The sequence below is a fragment of the Parasteatoda tepidariorum genome, chromosome 7, assembly GCF_982258835.1.
Source record: "Parasteatoda tepidariorum strain Cologne lab strain chromosome 7, Ptep-v5.0, whole genome shotgun sequence".
Classification (NCBI taxonomy): domain Eukaryota; kingdom Metazoa; phylum Arthropoda; class Arachnida; order Araneae; family Theridiidae; genus Parasteatoda; species Parasteatoda tepidariorum.
Window position 1 is genome coordinate 43,445,977 of NC_141761.1, and position 27,713 is coordinate 43,473,689.

General features: G+C 28.6%; 1 protein-coding gene and 1 long non-coding RNA gene across 2 annotated transcripts in view; both read right to left on the minus strand.

Moving 5' to 3' along the window:
* Window positions 1–7,205: 7,205 nt before the first annotated feature.
* LOC107452668 (degenerin unc-8) overlaps window positions 7,206–27,713 on the minus strand; it is a 30,615-nt gene continuing 10,107 nt past the window's right edge. Inside the window, exons 5-13 of the mRNA XM_016069216.3 lie at window positions 27,300–27,463; window positions 25,434–25,606; window positions 24,163–24,261; window positions 22,233–22,335; window positions 21,452–21,536; window positions 18,155–18,206; window positions 9,441–9,478; window positions 9,292–9,364; window positions 7,206–7,403 (exon numbers count right to left, since the gene is read on the minus strand). Of these exons, the coding sequence (XP_015924702.1) occupies window positions 7,245–7,403; window positions 9,292–9,364; window positions 9,441–9,478; window positions 18,155–18,206; window positions 21,452–21,536; window positions 22,233–22,335; window positions 24,163–24,261; window positions 25,434–25,606; window positions 27,300–27,463 (946 nt within the window). The 3' untranslated portion in view covers window positions 7,206–7,244. The remainder of the gene's footprint in view (window positions 7,404–9,291; window positions 9,365–9,440; window positions 9,479–18,154; window positions 18,207–21,451; window positions 21,537–22,232; window positions 22,336–24,162; window positions 24,262–25,433; window positions 25,607–27,299; window positions 27,464–27,713) is intronic.
* On the minus strand, window positions 14,445–17,446 carry LOC147807044 (uncharacterized). The gene is made up of 2 exons (XR_015435481.1): window positions 17,306–17,446; window positions 14,445–14,844 (listed from the first exon to the last, which is right to left on the minus strand). It is a non-coding gene; the product is annotated as an uncharacterized LOC147807044 (long non-coding RNA).

Consider the following 27,713-nt stretch of genomic DNA (forward strand, 5'->3'; position numbering starts at 1 on the left):
GCATTATAAAAAAAGATAAATGGGCAAAATATTCTCGTTATAAAGATAAGAGGACGAAAACAAACGACAGCATTCCCTCATGGTATATTTTCAATATTTTTTATGGGAAACTTTTTGTTCTAAAATAACCTCAAGAGTCTTAAAATCATTGATTGTGGTCAATGTCTATATTATATATGCAATAAGATTTAAATAAATCTTGAAAATCGGCGTCTAATCTTTAAAAAGTAGCATCAACAGTTTAAAAAACTTTTAAAAAAGGAGAAAACTTTTGTTGGTTTTAATCGACAAACGAAAAAAATTATTCTAAAGTTTATAAGGAAGAGATTTAGAATTAAATTCTTTTGAAAATAATGTACAGTGTTAAACATTATTGTTATCAGAAATATGGTGTACCATCCTATACTGACAGATAGTTTACAACATTCGTGCAGAAATACTCCAGCTGATTTTCAAGAAAATAATTAGTTTGAATCAAATTCTCAGGTGTAATAGAGAACGTTTCCCTTCAATCTGAGCAATTTATGCAAAAAAAAGGAAGAGATAATTAAAACTATAAAAAAAAAATTATAAAAAATAATTAAATGCAACAACTTTACAATACTCTTATATCTCATCAAAGTTGCGTTGTTTAGAATAAAATCCATCGATATACACCAATTTTGAAAATGCGCTTTTCTTTTCATTTTTTTCTTTCTTCTTAATATTTTTTTTAGGTTTCTTGCCCTCAACTGAATACAAATAACCATGAAAATATCAATGAAACGCATGTTTTATGCGTGTTTGAAAACCACATATCGCTGCAAAACCTTAAAAGTTTCTAATTCAGTCTCGTTTTCAATTAATAAAGTTTCTTCCCTTTTTTTTCTTCTTTACTACGAAGTAACTTGAGAAAACAGTATTCCCAATAATTCAGGGAAGGAAGAAAGGAAAAAAGTAATCTGACGTCATAGAAAAAAAAAAGATTTAGTCATTAATAAGTAATTTGCTTGCAGTTTTTTTTAATTTCATCTATTTATTATTATGTCTTTTAGTTAGCTTTTGAGTCAAAATATTCAGTGTTATCATTATTAAAATGGTTCATTTTTACAGGTCAATTTTCTGCAGTCCTAGTCTTATAACATCAAAATAATTTCTAATATAGGTAGTTCACATATATTTTACTCTTAATTTCCGTTCTGTTTGAATTAAGAATAATAAATTTTTTTAGCAAAACCAAACAACTCCAATACCAGCCTATTCCGAAATAAAAAAATTTATATCCTTCTATCTTAATGTAACCCTACCTCCTTATATTTCATTTAAAACACACTGTCTTATTGTGTCTTAAGACAATATGTTTTTATCCCTACCTCGTTTTAGTTCAGTGTTGCAGAAAATTAGTTTTCCCTGAAAAGTTAATATTTTGCAGATAGTCGACATTGTAACTAAACGACACAGTTGTAATTCATGGAAATCCTCAAATTATTTCCCAGTTGTTTTCAATTACAGTAATTTAAATGTTTATGATAGATAATAGAAGAGCATATATTGAAACAAAGTAAAGAACATCAACCTACACACGTATTTAGTATTCGTACAATTTTTACAAAACAAGAATTTCTAGAATTTACCGACATTCTGAAAAACGTGAACCAGACAGACATGACATAAAGACATGTGTCTATCAGGAACTGGTCAGTTGCGAGATCAACTGAGTGGCGAGTTAAACTTTTATGAAAAAAAATAACGTTTTAAAAAAAGGTTAAATATCTCTTATCTTCAACTCATAAACTATTTCAGAATAAATGGAATGGGAAAAATAAACATTAAACCAATTCAACTTAAGATTTATTAGTACTTAAGTTTATTTTATAAAAATATGTAGATCATTATCAAAAAAGGGTTAAATCATCATTTTGTAACGTTTTTATTTCTATGGATCAGAGCTTTTTGTTAAATAAAGCTTCAAATAATTACTTCGTTTATTAATCTCAACCTGGGAATTCATCTACTAGATATTGCAATGGTTCCTTCCTCTTCACGAAAATAAGAACCTGTGATTAACTGGCTTCGAAAACAATATTATATAAGTATAACAATATTATATTCATAAGCAATATTATATATCAAACAATATTGTTTTATTAAACAAAATGTTTTTTTCTAATGCCTACCTGGAGAATGACCTAGGTCATACAGGTATCTGAAGTCCATATCAGGTGGGTTACCGTTGCTCCCACAGTAAGACAGATAGTACAGAGAAAGAAAGAACATCCATGCCTTGCCCGGGTTTCGAACGCAGAACCTTTCAGATGCAAGGGCAGTTCCCTAACCCCTACACAGGCCGGTCGGCTTTATTAAGCAATATTAATTTATTGTAAAAATATTATTTTATCAAAAATAATATTATATTTATTCATGGGAAAATATACTATACACGTTAAGATTTTGAGTTGCATTGAATCCACTATTGTTTCTACGAAAAAAAAAATTCAAATTACAAGCAGAAAAGTTACCACAGGTAAAAATAACAACTCTTAAAAAAATTTGATACTAATGTTAGTGTCTTTTCAAACGTGAAAACAAATATTAATCTAACGCAATTTGCTAACGAAAACACATTTTCGAATTCAAATTTTTATGAAGAAAGCATAATATATTATGAATGGTGATTTCTCTCTTGAAATAAACATACTGACATAACTTCATTTAGAGCTAATGTTGTTGACTTATGAAGTCATGAATTTGAAATATACTACCTGATGAGATATAGGTCTAATTAGTTTAAATACTCTCTGCGGATGAGCATACCTCATACAATTATAGGTCACAGAAGCCTTGAGCATATAATATTTATTTCTGCTATTTTTTTTTATACATGTCATATTAGTGAAACAAAACGAAATATTTCAAAATGCAAAAAAAACATTTTGGCTAATTATTACTATATACTCCTTAGATAAATTAGTGTCTCAAGCTCGAAAAATAAAGTATTAACTCTATTTATCTAATTTATTATTATTATCAGTTTTGTGATATGCCATTTAAATTGTTGACAATGAATTACAATTTTTTTAAACACACCACTTCTGTTTAATTTGTAGAAAATTTATTTCATTTTTCGTCCTTAAATCAAAAGTGATATCTAATTCCCCACTATATAAATAAATATCAGCACTTTATAAGTTGATTGCTTGAAAAACTACATAATTTTTCAACTTATAGAAACTGAAATTTAAAATTAAAACTCATGTCTTTGTTTATACCTACATGGTCAGAAAATAAAAACTGATGCAACTCTTTCAAGAGTAAAATATATTTTTTGTAAAAATGTAATTGATGTTGAAATTGCTTTTACCTAAAAATAAACTAATTAACAGTTTCATCATAATATATCTGTAATTCAACAGCATTACTTTGAAATTTGGGTCTTAAAATTTGCGTAAATTTAACATTTGACGTTTGTTATATTAAGGAAGAGACTGTGAAATATTTTTTTCTAAATTTTTACGTTAAAAAAAACGTTATAAATATTCAATTGTAGTATCCATTAGCATCTATATATTTAAGAAATTAACCAAGAAAGTAAATGTTCCTACATTCACACATTAAATAATTTATCTTCTCCCACCACAGAAGAAAGACTACAAGCGAATGCGTTTATTTTAGGAAGAAAGAAATCTGCTCATTATTGCACCCCGCAATCTTCAGCATTCACAGTAAATGTGTTTGGTTGCTGTAAATGTCACTGAAGCAGCATTTTTTTTACAACTCAGGTGTACCAAAATAAGCCGAAAGATTTTTCTGTTCTCCATAAAAACTAAATGCATTTTACTACAATACTTTATTACAAACGTTTGTGAAATGGTTTTAAAAATTTTGATGTTTATTACTGTATTAGTCTTAAATTAAAATATAAATTAAGACATTTTATTAGTTTTAAATTAAAATATAAATTAAAACAATTTATTAGTTTTAAATTAAAATATAAATGAAGAAATTTTATTCGTTTTAAATCAAAATATAAATTAAGAAACTAATTAGTCTTAAATTAAAATATTACAAAATTGGAAAGAAAAACTTCTGAAAATTACTTTACGCATTTTCACTCAGACGCGTAGCCAAGATAGGCAAATAGCTTTTTAAACGGTTTGTGCTCAACTTTTTTATTAGGAAAATAGTTAAAGTTTTTTTTAATAAAATGTCAACTAAATTAATAGCATTTAATTCAAACTAATTTTCGCCTCAGTTAAGAAGTTAAGGTCAAATTTGGTTTGATAATTTTTAAACTGAATGCATTATTTTAAACTGTTACTTTATTTATTTCATAATCAAATTAAAGGTCTTCTGTGTGTCGTTTAAAACAATTTTAAATTTACGAAATTTAAAAAATATTGTTTCATATTTCTGTTTTCTTGGCTTATTCCTGTTTTCTCGCAAACTAGAACAAAAGTTTTATTTATTAAATATTTAGTGTAGTTACCTTTTATAATAAATGTTAAATTTGCTTCTTAATTATTTTATTTTAAATAGTGTGTTATATTAAATACGAGAAAATTGTTATTAACCAAATTACCGTCTTTAGTTTTGAGAATTGAGCTAAGTTCCGATATGTTTATGCAGATGTAACTTTCTTAATAGAAAACATCTTAAGCATCAATATATATTTTAAGTAAAAGAAAAATATATGTACTATATGTATACTAATATGTATGTCAAACTTCGACAATCTCTTTTATAGAAAAAGCTTCTTTGGTTATACTAGGCAAAAATAAAATAAATAAATTAGTAAATTATATTTAGAGTAATTAAAAAATTTTATACCACTCTGATTCAAGAAATTTGGTGCAGGAATGTGTCTCTTTAGTTTAATAAAACAAAATATTATAAAAACAAACTTCATAGTTAACTATTATTTCTCTTAGAAAATTCAAAATGTGCTGTATAGTTTGGAAACTCTTTGTAAATTAATTTGTCTTAATATCAAACGACTCTTTCTTTAATTTCTAGGATTGATTATTCGAAAGAGATCATTAGCATAACGTTTATAAAACCATTAATTAATATCCGATTTCCTTTACATAATTTTCTTCTTAATCTTTAATTTACTGCAAGAAATATAAAGTGGGTGTAAGGGTACAGCGCTTCGAAAAATAAACAGAAATAAATATAATTTGAAACTTGATATGATGCTTTTAAAAGCATTTTAATAAACTATATCAATAAATGATGCTCTTAGATGAAATTGTGAAATTACAGAAATAAGAATATCAGTTTAAAAAGGTTAAATCATATGAAACTAATTGTTTTGGGATTGGGTATATACAACAATGACTTTTTAAAGTATAATTTTGTCTCTTGTTAATTATCTTATTGATTCTTCTATTGTAATTTGAAGATTGAACTATATTGCTGGTGAATTTCTTTCTAAGACTAACTTTTCAAGTATTTTAAATCAACTTTTAAAAAGTCGAAACTCGCAAGAGAAGAAAATTTTTCAATTTCGATATTATGCTATTCACTGTTTGAAATTTCTCCAGAAAAATGATTGAATAAGAATTTACTTAACTGTTATTTTGCCATTTCTAAACAAAACAGTCAAATAACCCTAAATAAAACGGTATTGTGAAAAACCGTTTATTAAATATTTTCACCTAATACGGTTCAGCAACCAGAATTTTCTCTCAACAACTAGGTCCACCTAATGAAGCCATTTAGTGCCTTGCAGCTCGGAACATAATATAGTGAGATGAATAATGTGTCAATTTTATGAAAGATAGAATGGGTGTTCGATTACCACCGTTGACACCACAATTTTTCCTTTATTCCCTTCAATACATGAAGAGTTTCCAGTTGCATGCACTCTCTAACTTGTGAGCCTGAAGAATGCGATGCCCACATTCGCGCGTAGATGGCAGCACAATAAAGCTGATTAATAAAAAGAGTCTGGTATTTCCCATCTCTCACGATGGGTGAAAGAAAGAATACACTAATTAAATCACGTTTAACGATTCATTAGGTAAAACACAACTCAACCACAACCCACCAGTTCTCATTACTTAACGGAAATCCTAGCTTCAGCGTCCAGATAAATTTCTATTTTATGCTTTTGAAGCAATGCAAATTGGAAATGGTTCAAAATCCGTATAGTTTTCGTTGTTTTTGTTGTCATCGTTGTTTTTTTTTTTAAGCTTACTATTGTAAATGGTTTCAAAACAGCTAAGATAAAAAAAAAAAAATGTTCCTCGCCGTAAACTTTACGATTAATAGGATGGATAAACTGTAGCCTGGTATTTTACGGTGATTTTAGAATGAAAATTCCTATAAGGTCTCCTAAGAAAAGTGAGTTTTAAAAGATTGGATTAACTCTCTCGTTTGAAGGATATTTTACAAATACTTCGACAGTAAATTAAATAACTGATCAAATGCAATTTTTTTTTATCTAAACTACTGCACTTTTAGATTCTGACTAATTTGTAGAAAATTTAAATACCTTTTTTTATTTTATGAATCATTTAAGTGATTATTTATATCGATCTTGAAATTAAGAAAGATATTATTTTTATTAGTTTAACAATTATAATGTTATTTTTAAATTACATGTTTTCGATGTAAACTCTTGGGTAAACAGTGTATATTATTTGCTTTTGCCGCTCAAACAAAACACGGAATCAAAAATTTGTAGTACTTCAATTTTTACATTAATATTTACTGTAAAATTACTGAAACCCTGATATTATATTAATATTACTCTAAAAATTACGGTATAAAATTTATTGGTGAGATGGACTTCACGAAATAATGGATTTTATACATGTTACATCCACATAGTGACAATAATTCTTATCCCAATTTGATTCTCATTTTTTTACAGTGTAAGTGATATTTATTTAATATGAATAATTTAAGTCAGTTTTGACAGAAAAGTTACAATTATAAACTTATCTATTTTAAAACAATAAATCAAGTTTCTATTGAAGATAAATTAAATACCCTTCCAGAAAAATTTAATTAAACTAAGTAGTTGAAAATGTAAACTCACTAATTTTCTTATTGTTGTTTTGTTTATTGTTGAAAAGTTAATACAAAAAACATATATTTTATTTTTTACTAAACTTGTGAATTTCAATTTCCTAAAAATAATGTAATTTTTTTATTTTCCTGTATTTTACGGCCACAAATATGAGATATATTAATATGAAAGTAAGTGAAGCAAAAACAAATTTACGTATATTTCTTTTAATAATTATTTTAAAATTAATTTACACTTTTTCAGAGAACAATTTACAATCACAAGAAGCTTTTTTGAAGAAATATCTCCCAATCAGAAAGATGGATTCAATAAAGTCTGTCATTTGCACCAACGAAATGCCAAGCCAGATGCCGATAAAACCTCCAATATAGCTGAATGCCTCGACATCCTAGATGGATAAAATATTTTACATATTAGCACACTCAAATTTTTTCTAATTGCTAGAAAAATTGGTTCGTGCGCTGTTAGAAATTTCTGGTTAAATAACAATTTATTTAATCGGTATTTTACCATATTCAACCAAAACAGTCAAATACCCATAAATAAGATGCTATTCAAACTGTTAACAGTAAAAAAAGCGGTTTATTAACTTCTCTCACTTTACGGTTAAGCAACCGGAATTAAATCGTACCAGCTGGGACCACCTGATGAAGCCAGTTAGTTCCTTGTAGCTGGGTACATACTATAGCCGAAATGGCTAATATTATTTCCATTCCCTTCAACACGCGAAGGATTTCAAGAGTTCTGTACTACCCAATTTGTGTCTTTGGACAATTAGAATACGTTACTCTCAGTCACGCATAGATGGCAGCACCATAAATCTGTCTAACACAAAAAAGTCCAGTATTTCTCATCTCTAATGATAGACTCGATAAATTACGTATACGACTATTCGATAAAGCACAACACGACCATAACATAACTCCAATGCTCATTACCTGACGAAAAACCTAGCTGCAATGTTCCGTTAAATTTCTTTCTTTATTATGGTTTTAAAACCATGCTTGTTTTTAAATGGTTAAAAACTATATAGTTTTGTATTCATAGTTTTTTTTTACCATACTAGCTGTGAATGGTTTAAAAACTGTAAAGATTTAAAAAAAAAACATTCTTTACCGTAAAGGTTACTGTTAAATGGATAGACAGCCTGTTTATGGTTATTTTACAGTAATTTTAGAATGAAAATTTTGGCAGTTCGGGCTGGAGAGAATGTTCTGCAAAATTCAGAGAAAAAGGAAAACACATTTGTATCATTATTTGTGTAATGTTGAAAAGGTGAGAATTGCAATGTTGAAAAATGCTGATGCAGAAAAAGGACAGTTCTTGAGTTAAGGAATTAAAAATCATGGTAATTATGTTTGTTGAAGTATTTAGAGGAAGGCAGTATAAGTAAACTATTTATCCTGAAGATGATGATTAACATTATCTGATGAAGAACTAGTTGTTCATGGAAAAAAGTGCTTGAAGAAAATTGTTAAGGAATCCTTGTAGAAAATCATTATTATCCATTTGTTCAATTACTCGATTCTCCAGGGTAATGAAGATAAACTACATTAGTTAAGAAAAAAATATGATTCGGGTAAGTTGGGAATTGGACCATGTCTAAGAGGTCGTGAGTTTGATCCCAGCCACCCTAAGACTCCCCTTGTGGTAAATGTTGATTGGCGTATGTTAAATCTGTCTGGCAACAGAGTCCCCTAAGGAAACCCCCTACAAATCTATACCTATGAGGGTACTGAATTGGAGATTGATTTTTCTTTGGTCCAGGTCAAAATAACGATCTGTGGATGTCTGAATGAGTTCACTCCTTATAACGGGCTGTGACGTGTGTGTTTGACTGAAGTCGTGTTCATGGCTATAGATGGCCCCGCTAAAAAACAAGAGACGCACTCTCTGCCTTAAGTTCGCTTGAGTACGTAATTAATTACTTTTTCTTTATTCGTTAAAAAAATTTTATCGATCGAATTTTATCGATGAAAAAAAATTGAGAAATGAATAAAGTCAAATTTTAAATTTAATGAAGTATGAGATCTCCAGATTATTGAAAAGGTTTCAAATCGCTCCCGTTCTAAACTAGACAAATATTTGATAATAAATAACTTTTAGTTACAAGCTAATGGGAATTTTTTAATATTTTTAACTAGCAATTATTTTTTTAAACCTTTAAAGGTTAAAGTAATTGTTTTAATGAAAATAAAGTAGAAGTATGAATTATGCAGGACTGGGCAATCGACTAACGTTTTTTTTTTGTTAATTTTTTTTTTTACTTTTCTTACCTGATATTTCGCACTGTATTCATAGCGCAAAATTTCACGATCATCCACTTCCACGTCTACGATTATTTGACGGCTAAAAAGTAAATCAATGGTTTAAATCATTTTCAATTTTAAAATGATCCTATTAATTAAAACAATGCAATACTCACGAAAGTCCATCTGAAAAGTTTTCAGTGTGTTGAAAAAGCTAAAAATAAATAAATGGCGATAAAAAGATACGCATATTTTTATTAATTTCTTACATTTAATAATGGTATTCTATAAATTTCAAAGCATACAGCTTTTAAATATATAATCACAACTTCTTATTTCAATTAACAAGACTGAACTATTAAAATGACTGCGTCAATTGGTTAAAGTGTAATCAATAATGATTAGGATTGCGAGTTTGTAATGGTAAAGAAGGACCAAAATTCGCAAAAAAATTCACGATACGAAATGTCGAAAAAAAAATAGTTAAAAAAATAAACAATCTGCACTTAAGGATATAGATATGGTTTAGAAAATATAAAAACATAAAAAAAGAGATCACAAAATTATTCGCTTTAATTTGATCCAATATTAATATTTTTTAGTGGTAGAGCTGATTTGGTACAAAATATTGTGCATTGTTAAAAGGTTTACGTTTATCAATTAACACATTAGAAATATTTCACTAGGTGTAACATTTTCCCCTAACTTTAACGGCAAAACTATGCAAAATTTTTCTATTTCTATAATTCTTAAACAATCTTTCAGGGCAAACGCTTTTTGTAGACACTGTAAAAAAATGAATTTATTTCCAGATGTCCAACATCACTATTCCTTATGCACCATCGCTAACATAAGAAAAAGAATGAGACAAATTCACAGAACATAATCATAAAGTTGGCTTCAGGTTCAAGCAAAGTGTTAGATTGAAAACCCATTCCGTGGAGGTTCTTTAAATTCCAAAAAAGTGTAAAGTAAAAAAAAAAAAAATCTAGTTTTATTTTTACCCTAACTAATAAATATCCCTAGCAACGAAATAACTTGGATTCTCATTGGGAAAATATTCATGAATTTTGTCTCAATAATTGTTCAAAGGGCCATTATTTTCTAATATTGACCATATATAGAATTTTCCTCTTCAGCCGATATTTTATTCAGCCGATATATGTATATGCTGTTGTTGTTGCTAATCTCGGAATCGTCTAGCAGCGCTAGACGACTCCCATGAATCCGAACATCTCCAAAAAGTCCATAAAAAGACTGGAGTCTCGCAGGACCTCATCTTTACCGAACCCCAAACAAGTCAGAATATGAGCGAGGGATGCCATGTCTGTCGAGCATCAATGACATTCAGGATAAGTTGTTTGGCCCCGGTTGAAAGTAAGGGATCTAGTGTGGCCACTCAAGAAGCGTGAAAAGGCAGTTTGATGGGCTCTCGGTCTAAGATTGAAAGATTCTCCCCGTTTTTTTTTTTTTTTTGCAAAATGCCAAGAGTGGTTGGGAGGAGTTCTTATGGTCTTGTTAAATTTCATTCTTGCCAGGGAAGAAATTTCACTAAAGGTAAGCTTCTTACAATGATCAGTGTCTTATTCGGCAGCGGATTTGGCCAGGAAGTTAGCCCTCTCATTCCCACACTCTAAAAACTGTACCGCTGATTTCAGAGGCACATTTGGATCGTTTGTGCCTCTGAATTTTAAGGGCACAACGTGCCTTTAAAAATGAAAGGCACAATGTACCTCTGATTTCAGAGGCACATTTGGATCGTTTGTGCCTCTGAATTTTAAGGGCACAACGTGCCTTTAAAAATGAAAGGCACAATGTACCTCTGATTTCAGAGGCACATTTGGATCGTTTGTGCCTCTGAATTTTAAGGGCACAACGTACCTTTAAAAATGAAAGGCACAATGAACCTCTGATTTCAGAGGCAAAATCAGATGTACCTCTTAGCTTGAAAGGTACATTGTACCTTAGATTTTGCTTTTATGAACCACTCATTGAAATAAGCATTTAGTGGTGCCAAAACCTGTTATTTACCAGATTTGAACAAATTTTTTTTTTTTTACCCATTTGTAATTTGCTTGCACTTCATATAAAAAGGGGTTTACACTATTACCAATATATTAATTATAATAATTCTTAATGAAAAATATTTCTGAATTCTTTGAATATTGGCCACTTGAGGTGATCATCTCAAGGGATTCCATCTAAGGCTTTTTCATAGGCAATTATAAAATATCTAAATTTACACAATTTCTTTAATTATGTAGCGTTTAATGATACTTCAACAATTACAATGATGTTTTTCTAATCAGATATAGGTATAAAAAAATAATATTTATTTCTGTTTATTCCAAGTCAATATAATTCATGGATTTTTTTTCCAAAAAGTATCCTCAAAATGGAAATTTCTTATAAATTTAGATATTTTTTAAATATTTAGAGATTTAATAAAAAAGCTTTATAAGAATCAAAATTAAACACTAAATATCATGAAATCTAATATCTTTTATTTTCACACATAAAGAACAATATTACATAATTTAGTAACAGTTGCACACAAATATGGAAAAACATAGAACTTTCACAATATTTTAAAATTATAGATGTAGATTTTGAACAATTTGTATGTTTTATAACAACAAATATGTTTAATCAAATGACTTTACAAGTGTAAAATCAAAGATTTCTTTCTATTGAAATGAATTTTTTTTTTTTTAAAGCCGGATTTTGGCGAAGCATATTAACCCATTAGGTGCCATCATTCCCATTTTGGGAACATTAGCTTTCAATTTTTTTAGAACTAACTGTACTTAATATTATTTAATTGACAATTTTTTTTTGAAAGCTTGTTTCAGAATTTTTATTTTTTATAGTATTTTAAAAATCGTGAAATTCCGCATTTTTATCCCCAATCATTAAACATGCATTTGTTTTATAAATATTATTAAAATAAAAATTATTTTAACTTAAACTTGATTACAACAATCTAATGTACAAAATAAAACTAATCCATAGAGAAAATGTACAATGGCTAGTTTACAATTGAAGAAAAAAGACCTTGTTCCCTTTTGGGGGAAAGTATTGGCGAAAGCTGTTTTCAAACGAAAAACAAGATGCAGATTATTTTAGCAGAAAAAAATATTTTTTCATGACAATAATACATGCACTAATTTAATAACGCAGAACATAGCGTCGATTCAGGTTTATCTTTATATTACTACACTAATCTAATACGTTGCCAAAAATAAACCTCAATCTATGTTTATTTCCTCCCAGGGTTGGGTTTTTGACGTCAAAAAGTGGTTTTTGACATGACAAGGGTATAATACTGGTTTAAACCGTCAAAAATGTCAAAAACTGAAGTTTGCCAAGAAAATATATAAACTTCAAAACTACCAACAGTTGCCATGCATTATATTGAAATTTAATTATACTATAGGTAATCAGCAGGTTTTAAAATATTTTTTAATTAAAATTAAGATAAAATAACAGATTTAAAATCTCAGAAATTTATATTCAAATGCATGTGCACAAAATATTGCACAAAAATTGTTGAAATATTTATATTTAAAAAAAAAAAAATTTTTTTTTTTTTGATACTTAAGAAAATTAAAAGTTTATTACTATGCATTTTTGACATATAAACTTATAACTAATATTTATAAGGAACTTACAAGTTATGTTGTATAAATACAAACTTGATACAAGTGTATAAAATTTTTTTTTTAATGTTTTACCGAATATCTTTATTATCCAGTATGTTAATTTGAATTTAAAAGTAGTTATATTTATGAATAATGATAAATATAATTCATATTGTTTATTATATTTATTTATAATTATTGCACTTATCATTTTAAAACAATTTTTATCTCTTATTTTTTTTCTCTCCACTTGTATTAAGAACACAAATAATGCATATCTTGAAAGCAAGAAGTAATTATTCAACAGCGGAATATTTAGATATTCAACAAAACTATATCGTATTCAGCAAAATGAAATTCACAAGTATTTGGATAAACTAAATTTTCAGCATAGTAAATGAATAGGCTGAATATACTGTAAATCGACACTAACTACTCTGTGTATTTAACAGAAAGCACTTAAATTTGTATTGTCTTATGTTAAAAAGATTATTAAGAAGATTTAAAAGAATATTAAAAAGATTTTTCTTTAAAAGAAGATGTCTAATGTACAAAACTGCTAATGTTTATCTTTAAAAATGTCTAATTTTTAGTATAATCTATACTATACACTAAATTTGGTTATAAATAAATTTCTTAATAATATCACTGCAAATTTTCAATAACACATGAAAATGAATACATAATATTACAAAAGATGTAAGTTTTCAAAAGTACAAGATTTTGGTTACTATTTAAAATATAAGTGTTTCTTCAAAATTTTAAATTATTTTTTCTAGAACATTTAGAAACACTATCCTTTATAAAAAATATATAAATTTTATGTATTAATTAAATTTCACATATGAATATAGGTTTTTGACATTTTCGACAGTGAGGTTTTTGACGTGACGGTTTAAACTGTCAAAAACTGTCACATGTCAAAAACCTGCCAACCCTGTTTCCTCCCCTCAAACACGATAAAACATCTGCATTTTGCAATCTCTCCTCCATTCATTGCACGTTTACTCCTCCCCAACAGCAAAATTACTCTAAATTTCTATTTGCATTTTTATAAAATAATTAATTTATAATAAATTTGTATTATGTTTAAAAGTTTCCTACAGAAAAAATCTATCATAAAAAATTTCTAACATTTTCCTTTGGCTAAGAATTTTAAAATCTGGCAAATAATTTGAAATACTTAGTATAGGCTATGTATATATATATAGTAATATCATAATTAAAGGTCAATAAAGAAAAAGTGCAGGTAAAAAAAGAAAACACAACACCGGATGCAAAATTATAATGGTAAACATACTTAATACAATGAGTAATTTAACCAGTGAGAATAGCCTAAACCAAATTTACAAAAATTATAGTTTAAAATAAAACAAAATTAAAAAAAATTAGCACTATAATGAGAAAATAAAATATCATAGTAAAAGGTGATAACATATAGATAAATTTGCTTTACAGAGCGGAACAACTGTAAGTCAATTTTACTTGGAGATAGTAAGATTCGTTTAATGCAGACTCTTATAAAAAAAAGTCCACATGTTTCGCAGAGAACTTTTATTAAAACATTTTCCAAATTTTGAAAAAAATCAAATGACACACATTTTTCTTTCTTTTAGTTTTCACTAGTTATTAATACAGAATCACAATAATTCGGAGAAATAGCAACGGACATTTAAAGGTTGTATCCGGAAGAAAAAATGCTCAAGTTAAACACTTTGCCGGGGGAGGTACATGGGCAAAGCATTTGCAGATGAGGCCTGATCAAATCCTTCCCACAGCATCCACATTATTTATAGTTTAGCATTGACCACAGTGCTGATGTGAAATATCCTCAGAGGTAGTTGGATCATGGGTTTGAGTCCCCTGGACGCCAGACTAACTGTAGCAGGCTTAGTGGTTTTCCTCTCCATGTAAGTGTTTTATCATGCATTCAGCTCGGCTAGAACATTTAAAACAGGACTTATCAATGTAAGAGTATTTTATTTGAATAAGTAGTTAAAAGTTTCTATCACAATGTACACAAATACATTCATGAAGATTTTATTACATTAAGAATAGGTTTAGCTAAAATAATTTTTATATATAATATTATTGAACTAATTTAACACGTTGAATGCCATAGGGGTCACCGGTGACTGGCGTTGAGTTTTTTCGTAGCGTCACTGGGGTCACCGATGAACGGCGAAACCTAGAAGATTATTCGAAACACATAATACGAACAAATTTTTAATGCTCTAATTTTTTTTTATATCATTATTATTACTAAAATGGTTTATATACTGAAAAAATCATTTTGGCCAGACGGGCAAGCCATGTAAAATTAGTGTGGCATTCAACATGTTAAAGGAAAAAAAAGTGTAAATCTATCTAAGCTTAAATACATAAGAAAGTGCAAGGATTGTTTTTAACACAAAACAAAATTGGAGTCAACAAAGAAAATTCAAATGTAAATCGAAAAGTAATTATTTATAAAAATAATTATTATTTATAAAAATATTTAATATTTAAAAAAAATTTTTTGCATTTACTGGAACACAGTCAAGACAGAAAGTAACAGCAAAAAAAAAACTATTAATCATTTATTTATACTAATAATATAAATTTAGATTACACAAACATTAAATTGCCTTTCAGAGAGCAAAAAAAAAAAAAATAATAAATTTCACTGTATCAAGTTTATACACATATCAATCCTTACAATCAATATATTTTCTTTCGAAATATTGTTATCAAAATTGCTTCGCTTCATATATTTTTTACTATAGTTCAGGAAAAGCATTAGTTATAGATTAATAAAAGTTTTTTGATAATGTTATTCTAAGTAACACAGGTAAGGTAGCAATAACAATAAAAAAAATAAAAGTTTCTTAAAAATTATTATCACTGATGCTGAATTAGAAAGTTTTATTAGGTAGCTTTTCGTAGCAAGAAAACATGGAGTATAAAGTGTTGAGCATTGAATATGAAGTACCAAATATTTTTTTAATAAATTATTTAGTATATATCGATAAAGCATTAAGAATTTATCTTGGAAAATGCCAGTGACACAACAGCGATTCTGCATATCTAATCCATTTGTGATCCAATGAATGTTATGCAAATAATTTTTTTATTTTTTATATATAGTTATTGATATCAAAATTATGTAAATTAAACTGCTCTAGTTAATAATACTTTAATATTTTTTAAAAAATTCAAGCTGTTAAGTACTTGGCATTATATTATTTTAAACAAAGAGCAAGGTACTCATCACCGCCCATTACTCAACCATGACCAAAAATCCTATTTCTAGGGCTTTACTTTTTAACGGCCATGGTTAAAATGCCATGTAATTTTGATACTGGTCAGATAAAGTTGACTCCGCTTGAGCTAGCTCGTTTGAATCTTCTGCATGATAACCAATGAGAGAACTTTCAGTTGTGGCAGAATTTATATGCAAAGTATACACGCCAGTTGTTTTATACATTGCCAGGATCTAACTCATTACCCTAGTTCTCTAATAAGCAGTGTGAAAGATAATTTAACCAGCTGTGCCACAAGAGCACCCTGGAGCAAGCTATTAATCCTTTTTAAAAATCAAATAAATTGAATTTCAATTTGAAATGTTAAAATTATTAAAAGGAGTTTCACAGTCGTAAATAATTATATATCCCATGTTATCTATTTTGAGTCATAAATTCAAAACTAAAATTTGAAATTATACACTGAAAGCTGTGATGTTAGAATAAAACATTTTTAAACATTACTTTTTCTAAAAAAATAATAACTAATTAAAAACTTATAAATCATTAGAAGATTGCCTTTTTCTCCCATGCTTACACCATATTTAAAATATAAATAAAGCATAATCTTATTTTTTTCTTCAGGTTTATATCAACTGTAAGTTTAATAACAGTTTGAAATAATTATAATTAGATATCAATGTCAATTGTTTTCTAAAATAGCTAATGATTGAAAGTATACTTTTCATAATTATAATAAAAATTCGAAAACATTCTTCGTTGTTTTTTAAATTATTCAATCATTCTGTGAGAGAATTTCTGTGATAGCTCTCGTATGTAAACTAAGATAAACAAAAAAGCAAATTGGTATTTCAAATAATGATTTCTTATTCATAGCAATCGCCACATTGAAAACCTCATACAAAATTATAATCAAACACTACAGAACAAATATAGGGCACTTTAAAAACATTCCTCTTAATATTATAATAATAAAACATAAATAATACAACTACAACAGAAATGTAAACATAACTAGGGTTAGCTCTCTCGCTTAAACATTTTTATAAGATTTGTAGCATTAATAATTCACTAATAAAAATTGAAATGTATTAATAAAAAAGATGCCGTCGTTACTTAGGAATTAATATAAAAATAAGATATAAGTATTAAACTTACCAAATTCAAGCATTTTTATAACATCAATAGAACACATTTGCAGAAAACTTCTTCCATCGGTAGCGTGGATGCGAGGGGACAGAAAACGTATTTCGTCATAAAATTTTTCACTGATGTGCGCATGCGCTTGTTCTCCGTTACATGATCGTACCGAAGAAAAAGAAATGAAGCGAATTTCAGAGGCACGAAAGTCTTTTCGTACCGCGCATTGACTGGCGTTTGCTTTGGTGCCTTTAATTCATTGTGGTGCCTCTCATTTTTAAAGGCACATTAGTTATGTGCCTCTTACGCAAGAAAATACACGGTACATTTAGCCTGTGCCTCTGAAATCAGAGGTACAGTTTTTAGAGTGCATCAACCCCAACATGTGAGGGAATCCACTGAAAGTGTATGGAATGGGATATATGTATATAAATCTAGACATTCCGATATTGATCACTCGTTGCATGTTCTTATACGACCCATATTGAGCCAATTTTGATCCCAACTGGGGCCAAGGTAAAATTGTTTCCAGGGATATGAGGGGAAGTTAAACGTCTATACAGATAGAATAACAGTATTGTCTACCGAATCAAAAATTAATTTCCTGGCAAGTTTTCATCTTTCATTGCGATAGCTTTAAAAAATGCGAATATTAATCGAACGGTTGAACTAATACTGCGAGTGACCGTATAATAATCTCAAACAAAGTCAAATCAGAACTCAAAGAACTTATCAAAAACAAGATTTGGGTTAGTTCATAAAGATTTTTACATTGTATAGATCCACTGAATGATCAAGAACATCTTCAAATGAAGAGGTAGAGGAAGTAGGTAGAATTAATATATTAAATAAATCAAAACTTGTTACCTCATCATATGGAATTTTCCGGGATCGAACATCAATGGTGTAAATAATTTTTCTGAAAATATATATTACATTAATAACAAAACTCAAAAAATAATAAAACAAAATAAGGACGTCTTAACTAAAATTTCGTTTTCAACTTTTAACTTAACTTTTAAATTTTATCAAAAATAAAAAAAATAGCTAAAGTGATTAGCTAATTTAAACTTTTAATGTCAGCATGAATATACAAGGACAGACGAGATAAGTTTGATGATATGATTTATATATAGAGATTAAATGGGAAAACGATTACGTAGATTTTTTACAAGAATGGCGATTGGATCGCCATCTTGTGCATTTTGAGGACTACAAAGTTTCCTCAGATTAACAACGTGTTAACCCCTTAACGATGGTTAATTTTCAAGAAAACGGTCATAAAAGTGCCTATTTTTTTGCTTTTGTATTTGTATTACGTATTTGATAAGTGCTGACATCTAGCTTAAAATAAACTATCTACAATTACCTTAAAAATATCCTGGTACTGCCATCTGGTGCGTAAAATGAGAGTTTAAATATTTTCCGGGTGAAAGAAATGAATTAATTTTAGTCTTATTGGCGCCTTACTACTGAACACTACAGCCCGCCAATATCACGGGAGCGATAAATAGAGGGCGAAACCTCCCCCCCCCCTTTATTTTCACTATAGCGAGAAGGAAGGGGTTAAACTGGTTTTCCTAGATAGTTGTTGCACACTACCTTTTGAAAAACGATTGCGGTCCATGCGTAGACTAAGAAAAAAATTCGCAACGAAGACAATGAGAAAATTACTGAGGAAGTAATGATTGAAGAGGAATTTTGAATAAAAAAGGGTTCTTTTCCAAACTGATTTTAAAAATGTATTTTTTTAACGTCAAAAATTATAAACTTTGTTTTGAAATTTATAGGGGAAGTAAATAAATACTTGTGACATTCGTGAGTATTTTTATTTTTAGAATTTCGACCGAATGCTTTTGCTACAGAAAATTCCCAAACCTTCAAATTAACTTTTCTAACAACCAGCTTTCATGGACGTAAAACTTTTTTTCCTCTAGCTTTACATATGACGGAGGCATACTTAAGTTAGCAATTTATACTCAAATTAAACTGCAAACTGGAAGTCTACTTGCAGTATCTCTTAACAATTTGCATTTTCTCAAGCTTATTGAAAACATTGTGAATATTTCTTTAATTTGATATTTTGAAATGAAATAAATCTAATGAAATGAGCTTAAGTGTTTTGAATTAATTAAAAAATCTAGTAATTGACATATATTTTTAAAATAAGCTGCATTTAAGTAAAAAAGTATAAAATGATTTTGCTTGTAGTTGAAAATATATTTTTGTTCCTTTAAAACATCACTCATTGAACGTTATCGCCTTATGAAAAAGTTTTATTAGTACAAAGCATCACTGTTTTTTTTAAAAAAAGTACAATTTAAAATTATTGCTTTTGAATAAAAATAAATGGTAAGTATGCATTTCAGAAAATTTTTTCACCTCATTTAGAGGGTTTAAAATAATGATGATAAAGATGTTTTGGGCCTTTAAATAGTTAATGTGACAATTTGAAGCTTTGATCTACAAGCATTTATTTCAAACTGAAAAGAAAAATCATATATTTTTACATGCTAAAAAAATTATGCAATGGATATTTTCTAATCGAGGAAAAGACTAACAGTGTAATATATAATGTTGCAAAGATATAAACAATTCATGCATGAAGTATGAATGCACAAATTGTCAGAAATGTTTAGATAAGATATCAAAAATGCTTTGATGATTACTAAATGAAATAAAATAAAATATATTAGATTATTCCTAATGAATAAGCATGATAGGTGATTACATATTTCTTAATTAACTCAAATGGTTCGGTGGGAATACGTAAAATAAGTGAAATACGATTAGAAGTTCAAATTTTTATTCGCCTTTCAGACTGAATAACGCTTTCAGTTGTGGTTTACTTTCAAAAAGCATTTTTACCTTTGATGTAACAAAAATCTCTTACGCAAACTTATGTTGAAAAGTAAAAGAACAAAACATAAATTGTTAAAACTGATAATTTTTTGTTCGAATTTGTTCTGAATTAAAACTATTTCATGATCAAAACTTGTTTTACCATTTTGTCCAATCGAAATGAATTACTTTTATTATTAGCTGAGTTTCAAACAACTTCCCATTGCAACAACCATCGCATGAAGCTTCCCAATATACCCTTGGACGGTTGTACTCTCTTTTTTCCAGGGTAGTTACAATATCCGGCTACCGTCCGGCTGAGGTACTAGTTGATCATCGCGGGCACCGTGCAAATTTCTCGCTCTTTCACTACATTGATGACCACGAGCAACGAAAACACTCCTCCGCAGAGAACAACACTACACTAATTCTTGTCATCTGTAGTTCACTTTGACTTGATAAAATAAGTAGCCAAAGCTAAAAGTCAGTCGACTTCAGAAGGAATGGATTGTAGTAAATGCACACCGAAGAGCCATTACGTTATGACCACCTTGCTAATAACATGTAGGACCTCCTTTAGCCCTCAAAACTGCTAGCAACCGCCGAGTTATTGCTTCCACGAGGTGCTGATAGGTAGTCTGAGGTATCTGGTACCAAGAGCTCACCAACTGATCCTGAAATTCCCTCACATTGCGAGGAGGTAGCGTAGCAGCACGAATTTGGTTTTCCAAGTAAGACCACAAATGCTTTATTGGATTAAGGTCAGGTGAATTTGGGGGCCAAGACATGACTTGAAAGTCACTGGAATGTTCCTCGAACCAATCCATGACGAATCAACCCTTATGACAAGGAGCATTATCTTGTTGGTAAACACCATCCCTCGAAAGAAAAACTGTTGCCATGAATGGGTGAACCTGGTCTGCAATTATGTTCAAGTAGCTTACAGACTTCAGGGACTGTTCTATGAGGATTATGGGTCCTAATGTGCCCCATGAAAAAATTGTTCCTGGGCGAGAAACCATGAAAACCTGGGCGAGCCCATTGTTATAGATCGAGGGTGGTCATAATGTAATGGATCTTCGGTGTATATTTCACAAGTAAAAATTTACGGGCTGATCTTTATGGTCGTGATTACTTTACGGGTATAATTTCATTTTTACTGTCAGTGAAGGAAATTTTTGCTAGTCATTGATAGAAATCTAGCAACGAATATTGCTGGGATCGTAAAAATGAAAGCAATTTTGTGTCATTATTATGAAGAAAAATAGGATACCATGGAGAGGACACATGGAGATCATGGTGAGATTAAATACCCATACTTACAAACACTCTTCTTTGCACGCATTTACGCACTTCGGCACTTTATCGTTTTCATCATTGCACACGATACCCAACTTAGGAAGAACGCCTGGAAAAAAAATATATGCTTTTACCATGGAAATTTTAAAAATTAAACACGATTTGTCATAAAAAAATGTTTTACAGTGAAAGAGCTTGGTGAAGGATAACGGTAAGCAACATTTTAGTAAATTTATGTAAATTGAACTTACTGTAAAAAAGAGGTTTCTAAAATTAAGCAAAAATGTGCCAAAATAGCTCTGAAACAAATATTAATCGAATTTGAAAACCCCATGTATTCAAAATTGAAACCCCATATACTCATTTTTGAGCAAAATACCTGTGGAAGTAGAAATTTGTGAGAGATGTTCGTTGGTTGACGGTTGGATTCGAACCTAAAATCTTCGGGTTCGAAGTAGCACTATAGCAGTACACCACAGTCCATGATGCTTCATATAGCCGCCGCCGCAATGACATACTAATTTTCAATTTCATTGGTGCAAAGGGTTGCAATTTGGAAAATATCCCATAGCTTAGTTAGGAGATTCATTTCACTCTTTGCTTATTTCGCTATATTTTAAAAACTTTTAAAAGAATGGAATGTATGTCTTGGTGTATTATTTCAAACTATAACGGTTTTTCCTAACTCTCCCTGAACTGTGGTGTACAGCTCTGGTTATATTTTGTTTAATTTAAGATTTTAAATGGTTTATTTTTATTATTGAGGTTTAGTGTATTATTCTAGTTTTTATAAATTGTTTTTTACCTTCGGAACATACACTTTTAGCTTCTGAAGGATAAGTGAAAGCGACGAATGTGCAATTGAAGCACTGTGAAATGAAATCCACTACACATTTTTGAATGCACATCTGAAATAAAAAGAAAAATATTACGCAAAAGAAGTAGAAGATGTTTAATCGAATTAAAATTACTTTTTTTTATTAGTTCAAAAATTTTATAATAATTATTTTAATATTTTAGAGATGTAAATTAAATCAAATGACCCCAACTAAAAAGAATACTAAACAAGTATTCCTGTTATTATTTAAAATACCATCAAAAATATATTTTCTTTTTTAATTTTCTCTGGGTCTTAATTTTTTTAATTATAGCGTTTATAATCATGTAAGCATTTCTTTCAAGACCAGGTGGTCATTTTATTCCTTAAAATTAATTATGAATGGGATTCAAAATTTTTTTATCTTTTTCGCTTGCTCACTTCTTTCTATTTCTCCGATTTTAAATTACTAACTGACTCACCTGGCTATCTCTATTTTTTCATATTTCCATTGAGTTTTTTTTGCCTTTTTTTATTTCTATTTTTCCTCACTTAATTTTCTTTGCTTTCCTTTTTACTTTTCTTTAATAAAATTATAAACCTATTTGAAAAATAAAATAAAAACTCAATGTTTAAATATGATTCAAGAAATCATGTATGAAAATTTTTAAAGAAACATGAAGCTTTTGTCTATTTTTTAATATTGAGAAACTTGTTTTATGTTAGATGTTTTTCGCTGCTGTTTTTGATCCAGGTTTTTCCCGCAGTTCTAATACTACTTACAATTTAGTAATTGTAGTAAGTTTAAATGATATATTTTTGCGTGAGAATGTTGTTTGAATCAAAAGTTCTACGACCCCACATTTAATTTGTCACTATTACTAGAATAGAAAATTTTCTACAGTCATATGTCACCTCCTAATATCATAGCTTAAATATTATTTAAAAAAAATATATTCATAAAATTACATATATTTTCTTAATAGATATAATTTTAAATTAATCTTAAATGCATTTAGAAAAAAAAATTAAAATAAAATAACTGAAAAAATAATTTATACACTTTTTCAAGTGTTTTAATTTTTCTTAAAATTATGTTTCTAGCCAATACTGCACCCTATGTAGCAAAAAATATATATATATATTATTTATATAATTGTAGTTTCAATTTTCGTGAAAGCAGAGCAACTTAAGCATTAAAAATTAGCATATGTTTCCGGCTGCCAGTCTAGCCCTTATCTTTGAGTCTAGCCTTTACCTTTGGGTTTTTCAGTGATAATTGAGCCAAGATATTTGAATTCTATCACCCTTTCAAAACCAAGTTCAGTATTTACTACATTCGTGGTTGGTCCGTTTTCTCTGTCCATAACAACGTAGTCTTTTTCCTGTTAACCAAAAGTCCCATAGTTTTTGCCTCCTTTTCTAAATCTATATATGTTTTTGTTAAATATTTTTCTGTTCTAGACAATTAGTCCACATCATCTTCGAGTGCAAAAATTATTAATAATCGGTGGTTTATGATTGTTCCAACTCGGCTGGAATAAATCTTTCTAATAATGTGCTCGAAACAAAAGTTTTGTAGACAGTATATCTCCCTGTCTTAATCCTATATCGATTTTTAAGCTTCTTGAGCATTTCCCTAAAAAATCCTTTTCCCTTTTTTATGAAAAATCCCAGTTTTCGCTTTTATAAACTAGTATTGCCAAAATTTGAAAATTGTAAATTATCAAAGGCATGTAAAATTTTTCTCACGCTTCAAAGACTAACATGATAGAAAATAATTCGATACATTTATTTAGACCTCTAATGTTGTTTCTTTTCTTCTTTTTGTCAAATCAGAATTAGCTCTGTTCATCTTGTTATAATAAATTCGATGCAAATGTGTAAATTTAGTATATAGCAAAGTGCCAATAATTACCTCTTGTGAACGAGGACCAGTTCTTCTATTCTCCTTCCATAGCTCAACATAATCCATACAATCCGTTTTATAAGGTGCACGTAGTAGTTTTTCTTCCTTCTGTTACAAATCGACAATTTAAAATGAAATTTAGTTTTACAATATTAAAGTGCGGGAAAACGTTAGTAAAGTGAGCTATGGTACAAAAAAGAATTTTTATGCAAAGAGAAAATTTTTTTAATAAAAAATTTAAGAATTTGTTAACATATTCCAGTCGCTTCGAAATTTTGGTCTTGGATTAAAATATGTAACCGACTTGCCATTGTTTCTCATGCGTAATTTTTTATCTAAAAAGGGGAAATATGCTAATTTATTTTATATATGAATTATCATAAAATAAATATATGAATTGTATAAATTATTACGAATTTCTAACCATTTAAACTCGAGGCAAATCAGCCGCCATGGTAGATTAACTGTCGGTGAGATAAAAAGTAGTGCCTTTAGTTTTAACTTCTTTCATTAGGTTTTCTACGCTCATGAAAAATATTAAGAGTCAATTTCACAAAGCTTTTGAAAATTTTAAAATACCAAAAAAATTGTTAAAACTTCTAGTTTATTTCTTGTTCGTAAATTTTCTATTTGCGAAAAACACATTTCCTTTAACTTTCGATTGCTTCTATTTTTTTTTTTTACAAAGTCTTACATTTTGCCAGATTTCAAAAGTTATTGTTGTGTAATAAGTTAATTTTATGCATTTTTGTCCATTTTTGTAGAATAGAATTGTTTATTAAGAGTGAGAGACAATAAACACTTAGTCAAAAATATAACAACATCTTATTTATCAGTTATATTATGCATATTATATCAGTTCAATTATATTACAGTTTTTTAAAATTCGTATTTTCAATGACTCTTATTTATACGAACGGTTCTATTTTACAGATAAAATTCCAATTTATTTTCGTTTATCCATTTTATTTCCACGTTTTATTATAAGCTTTTGATCTCGTAGCAACAAGTACTTAATAAATAGTGCCATTTTCCAACAATAAAAATCAACCTGCACTTCGGAATTGGATGTTGATTGTGGGCTACGTGAAAGAGTTTGATAGTTTCGACGGAAAGTTTTATTTCCTGCGTGAATTGAAAAATTTTCGAGTTCACAATTTTAGAAGTTTTTTGTTTGTTTTATAAGTTTTAATTTTTTTTTTAGTTCAATCAAACGCAATTAGGTAGACAATTCATTCTGGTAGTACAGAAATACAACACGTGAAAAATAGAATACATACCATTTTAATTGTTATTTTATACTGCATACCAGGACTAAGGAAATGTCCGTTCTGAAAAGGATTTACTGCATCGTACGGTGTGTGAACAGAGAAATATATTCCTGGGGGAACATTAGGATCGAACATATCAGCTTCATGGGAATTAAGAAAAAGCCGTTCAGACCCTACAAAGGCTAGAAAAAAATTATTATAGTCTAAAAAATTGAATCTAAGATACCTGAGTTTAAAAGTATTATAATCTACACTGTTAGAATTTTTCTTAGAAAAATGGTTCATAGAGTACACTAAAATAACAATTTATTTGATTGTTATTTTAATGTACTCCAACATAACAGTCAAATAACAATACATAAGAATGTTTTCTAACTATTAACTGTGAGAAAAATCGTTTATTAACTTCGTTAACTTAATACGGTAAAACAAGCAAAATTGTGTCGCACCAACTAGGTCGGCCTATTGAACCCACTTAGATCTTCACAATTGGGTACATATTATAGGTGAGAGGACTTATCTGTCAGTTTCATGACCGACTAAAAGGGAGATTCGAGTCGCATTTTTGACATCACCATATTTCCTCCGTTCCCTTCTACACATGGCGAGTTTGCAGTTTCCTGCACCCTCTAATTCGTGACCACGGACTATTAGAATAAATTACTGTCATTCACGCATAGATATCAGCACTGGAAAGTTGCTTAAGACAAAAAGTCTAGTATTTTCAAGCAAACTGTAAATGGTTAAAAAACGTGTAGTATTGCATTCATGGTTTTTCCCAAGTTGTATAATAATACTAGTTGTAATATAATATACTAGTTGTAAATGGTTTCAAAACAGTAAAGGTGAAAAATGGTCTTGACTTTTAATTGGATGGACAGACTGCTTCTAGTTATTTTACCATAATTTTAGAATGAAAAATTTCCTAGTGCAATACTGGGTTCATTTAATAACATAAATACTTATAACATAATATACAAGTAGAAAACCATTTTAAAACCGTAAAGGTAAAAAAAAATTCTTTACTGTTAATTGAGTAGACAGACTGCTGTCGGATAATTTACTGTAATTTTAGAATGAAAATTTTAACATTCCAACTCTGGGTTTATTTATAAACATAATTACTTTCATTTAAAAAATTTAAATTGCATATAAGTAAAAAAAATCATGTTATGTCAAATGTCAAGTCTGTAAGAAAAATCAAATCCGTGTCCATAAAGGCGATTTAATAATTCGATAACGTCAAAAAAGAAACAAAAAAGGATTAAGGTAAAGAAAGGTTAGTAAAATATGATTTAAATTGTTAAATAAATCTTAGGGGAAGAAATAAATTTGCCACATTTGCAAACTTGTGAATAGTTCTCCAAAGTAGATATTTTTAGATTTTAAAATAATGTGAAAGCTCCTTAGTTCATTTATTTTTTAAAATTTGTTCTGCATCCAGAAATCAAAGATAACTTCAAAACAATCATGAGTATTGATGATTGGTAATGAAATGCGGGTATTATTAAAAAAAAATATCACATAAGTTGGGGTAAAGTTTATATATACCACTAGTTTGTAACTTGGTTATAATTCAAAATAATATTTCTTATTTAATGAATAACATATTTTTGAAGATAACTCTCTTTTTTTCTTGGTAAAATAGTAAGTATACCATACTTAATTTGAAGGAAACTATACAATTTTTTTGAAACAGGAGAGAAATTTAAATAAGTAAAATATTTTAATAAAACCCAATTCATTTGCAAACATAAACGTCAGCTTAAATTTTAACAATGCAAGTCCCATTACTTTTCTTTTTTATTATTAGACATATCTCTGTCAATCGCATTTAGCATTAATTTTTTTCTATGAAATATTAAACGTACTTACTTCGAGTAAAATAATTTTTCCTCTCATCCATTGGAGGATCGTCTTGAGAATTTACAACTAATTCCGTTGTTACACATAATGAAAAATCATTGACATAATCATCACGAAAATACGAAAAGCTCCTTTGTCTTAGCACTGGCTCCTCTGAAAACGAAACTCTTCTTCTGAAAATAATTAAATATTTATACAGGTAAGACGATACCGATTAAGCATTATGTGTTATGTATATATATATATATATATATATATATATATATATATATATATATATATATATATATTGCATTATTTTAATAATTAATAATGGACATTGATAGAAAAGATGAAACTAAGTTCATATTTAGAGGAGACAATATGCGCATTTATTAATTATAATGCAAAAGGATACAAATATTGCCACATCGAAAAATAAGA